Genomic DNA, 4,143 nt, shown 5'->3' with positions numbered 1-4,143 from the left:
TTTTGACAGGACTCTATGATATATCTCAAACCACAAGCAAAATAACACTATGATAAACTGTGTCAGTAGTGTAGTTCATGAGGGATATTACAGTTAGCATAAAGAAATAAAGATTAATCCAAAATGCTTACCATGCTGATGGACAGTTGGAAGGAAGAAATCCATGTTCCCATCACCACTACCACTGCCATCATTTCTAAAGAGCTCAGCAACTTTAAGATGACAGACATACAGATATATACACATATATACATTTATAAATCAGAGCGCAAGCAAAGAGAAATTTAAACTATTCTGGACAACAGGAAAAAAAGAGGGAAGCACTCTAGGAAGGTATCAACTTTGCTTCTGAAAGTGTACAGGAGTTCTAATAAAGACTGAAATATTTACATATGCCACCTCTTACTTAATTTATGACATTGGAAATAGCAATGGGAAGTCAGAATGAAAGAAAACACATACACATAGTTTATCTTTCCTCTCTTTCCCTCTTTGTGTCCCCATTTTGTATTTCCCCTTTCTCACTCCTAACTGAGGCTTGTCATGGAGGAATCTAAATTGAAAAAAAAAAAAAAAAAAAAGGTAGGGGAGACGATAAAGTCCCTCAAGCTCCTTATTCTAATATTTTCTCACAAAGTGAAAATGTTGGGAAAATCTGCAGAAAACTTAACTAATGGGGACTTCATAAGCTTTGTGTTTGTGTTGGAAAGGCCAAAAAGAAGGCTCATTTTAAAAAGGCTATATAGTTACTGGATTACTAAAGTTAGTTGTAAATTTTCTGTCACAACAATTTGAAAGAGAAAAGTTTGACTCCTTTTAACAAAACAACTATTCAACCAAAAAGACAAAATACGTGAAAAGTCTCAAGACTTTACCAAAAGAATCACTGAGACCATGTTGCACCATAGACACATACAATCATAGCAGAGAGCTGGATTAATTCAAGGAAATCTGATACATCCTCCCAGAAGGGACCACACTTGCAATTTCTGAATTGTTTAAAAAAATAACATCAGTTTAAAAAAAAAAAATCAATTTATGGCTGTCAGTGTTTCTAATTACTTTTCCCTCCAACAAGCTTTACAATCTCCGTTAAAATTTTTCTCAAATGGAAAAAAAAATCTGTAAGGTATTCAGGGGTTTATGTGGCAGCACCACTATGCTTTGCCGTCCCTTCAGACTAGCCCTTCAAACCAATAATTCTTTCAAGTGTTTGTCTTGTTCTTACAGACAATTATCTACGAGCTACCTCTGCAGCTACAGCTCAGCAAACTCCCTATGGCCCTCAACATCCACAGCCTATTACTGCTATAATCCATTTGACCTATGTATTGCAGTTCTTCTGATTTCACTCATGTGGAAGAAAAAACAAAACAAAACAAAAAAAAAACAAAACAAACAAACAAAAACACAACACTTTGACTGTTTAGCCTTAAATATTTTATAAATATTCCATATTTTTGAAATGCAACATATTGCTAATATATTTTTGCATTATTTTAGTTCTCATTACCAACCATGAAGTTATACAAAGTGAAAAGCAGCAATTGCCTTTAGATGACCTAACAGATGGCAGTGATACACTTTCCCTAATACATGGTAATAATATACTTGCTATGGGATCTGGTTGTTTCCACCAAGGATTAAGAAAAGAACTGAGGAACAGTTCTTCCCTACGAAAAAAGACAGCTGTATGGGGGTGGGGATGTAGAGGTGCTTTTTGTTTGTTTTCAGAAATAACATAGAAAATAATGCCAAGAAAGACAAGATTTTTATGAACGAGTAGAGGTCATGAAAATACAACTAAGGGCCTGATATATGTGCCTTACCTCCTCCCTCTGGGTTCAACAGCTCCACTTTAAACGTTTTTTCTAATTCAGGAATAGTATTATCAGTGATGTTAACAGTAATGTACTTGTATCTTTCTCCTGGCTGAAATTCCAGTGTACCCACAACAGCCTGCAATATAAGAGCTCTTCATATTTTTGTTCAAGTCTAATGTTTTCATCCATGTAAAAAAAAGAAACAGAACCTTCATTTTGTCTTTTTCAAAACATCTACTTTTCCTCACTTAAGCTTTAAAAAAAAATCTGAAAAATCTGTTTTACAAAAGAAAAAAAAAAAGAAGAAGACATCTAAGTTGACATACTGGTGAGCATCTGCATTCATGTACATTTTTCTTATTTTTCTGCACAAATGATCAGTTGGACAAGCAAGTGCAGATACACGCAGGTTATTTTGCTAGGCATATACAAATCCCAGTATGTACAAGCATAATGTTAACCTGTACATGCACTTGAATAATATGGTCTGTAACAACAGCAAAACTCACAAATTGCTACACTGAAAACTCTGTTAAGAAAAAAAAAAAAAGTTCAAAACCAGAGGCTTTTCCTAGACAATGCAACTTACTGCAGAGAAAAGAATGGAGAAGTCACATGATGTATATTTTTAAGTGAATATTACATATCCATTTGCCACATCACCTTGTAAAGTAGTCTTTCTGTGAAAGAATCATAGCTGGGCTAGAGCAGTCAAACTGAAAGCTATCTCCACGATAAATAACTCTAATTAATTCCAAAACAATTATACCACCTTGGCAGTTGCCATACCTGATAATCTTTGGGACTGAAAGCTGTGACTGGCACTGTTCTGTATTCCACCAGAACTGTTCCAAGAAGGCCTTGTGCACGAACTACCAGTAATCTGACGTGTCCAGCTTCTTCTTTAATAGTAATATGGGGCACAGAAGAGGCTGGAAGAATCATTTTATCACCTGGCTGAGGAGGTGGCCCCACAGAGAACTGGAGCAGACCTGGAAGACAAGAATTACTACTTACATGGCTTTTCATAACAAATTTTAAAGATGATAAACAATTTAAATAAAGTGATTGATAACATATCTTGTGATGGTTCTGAAATTAAAAACCACATATACCAGTATACCCTTAAGCCTCAATCACACTATTTCCAGAGATGTGCTGTGTGCCTTACCCTCTCTCACTGATATTCTTGTCAGTCTTGATAAAAGGCACAGCACAATAATAAAACCTTCTCTTCCCAAAAGAGCCTCACAGGCCACGGTTTTGCGTATTTACTGGTACAAGACATATGGAGAAATGACTCTCATTGTCAGGAATTCTCATTTGATGAAAAACCTGGACAGGATCAACTACATGCAGAGCCTTTATTTGCCCTCACAAGAGAATCATTGCTTGTTTGGGCAGGGAAGATTTGAGGCCTTTTTGTAAAATTATAAAAGAAAACTAATTCAGTATTCATTCATGTATATAAACAATGAATTAATTCAAGTTAGATAAAGTGGAATATATGAGATTGCTTCCTCAACTATTACAACCAAGCAAAGTTTTCATCTGACTGGAAAGAACTACACAATAATCTGAAACAAAGCTGTATAATTCCCATCATTGTTACCGTATGGGTGGTCACTGGCTTTGATGCTGATATCAGTAGTTTCCTTTTCTGGATCTATACTTGCTCCACTGGTAGGAGTTGAACCTAGTTTCCCATCTCCAGACACTGCAGAGACTAATGTCACACGGAAATATTCATTTAACTCCGGAATGTCATCATCAATAACATGCAAATTTAACACCTAGAGAAGGACCAAATCATGGAGAAATCAAACCATGCAACATTCTTTGATTAGTCAGTCAGCTGTATCTGCTGTATAGTTCTGAAAGCAAAGGACACTATTTTTGCTCTCCACATAAATTCAACTAATTTCTAAGATAACATTTTATGTCTAGAATATGCTTTCCAAAAACAATGCTTCCAAGCTACTGGAAATGGAAGGCATATTTTCTGAATTGTTTCAAACTACATAAATAAGTGATAATAAATACTTGTTTGGTTGGTTTTGTATATCTTCACAAAAGCAGAGTTTAATTTCCATGTACTGAACATGAAATATCTGATAAATTTTAAAATCTTTTTGAAATTATGCTTATGAAGAGACATTACAGTGATTAATCCAATTTAGAGAGCAAATAAATTGAGCTTATTATACCACCTGACACTTTGACCTGCAGATCATACGATTTACTAACATAACCTTGCTCTAAACACGCTAACACATTCACTTCAGAAAATTCCATCTTTCTTTATGTTTCGATATGGTCG

General features: G+C 35.0%; 1 protein-coding gene across 1 annotated transcript; it reads right to left on the bottom strand.

The window, feature by feature from the left end:
* Nucleotides 1-1,049: 1,049 nt before the first annotated feature.
* On the bottom strand, nt 1,050-3,523 carry LOC310891479 (adhesion G-protein coupled receptor V1-like). Its single transcript, XM_083853752.1, has 3 exons — nt 3,436-3,523; nt 2,613-2,815; nt 1,050-1,959 (listed from the first exon to the last, which is right to left on the bottom strand). Exons 2-3 carry the CDS (start codon nt 2,766-2,768, stop codon nt 1,804-1,806), a joined length of 312 nt encoding a protein of 103 aa, XP_083709878.1. The 5' UTR covers nt 2,769-2,815; nt 3,436-3,523; the 3' UTR covers nt 1,050-1,803.
* Nucleotides 3,524-4,143: the final 620 nt, after the last annotated feature.

Source organism: Anser anser (assembly GCF_964211835.1).
Source record: "Anser anser genome assembly, contig: HAP1_SCAFFOLD_122, whole genome shotgun sequence".
Lineage (NCBI taxonomy): Eukaryota > Metazoa > Chordata > Aves > Anseriformes > Anatidae > Anser > Anser anser.
The sequence above is the reverse complement of the archived record's forward strand: the minus strand, read 5'-3'. Positions and strand labels throughout refer to the sequence as shown.

Bases quoted from the DNA above. Each gene is read 5' to 3' on its own strand.
- LOC310891479 (XM_083853752.1), bottom strand. From the start codon at position 2,768: ATGATTCTTCCAGCCTCTTCTGTGCCCCATATTACTATTAAAGAAGAA. The intron at 1,960-2,612 runs GTATGGCAACTG...CTTATATTGCAG, and splicing joins TCAGTCCCAAAGATTATCAG to GCTGTTGTGGGTACACTGGA.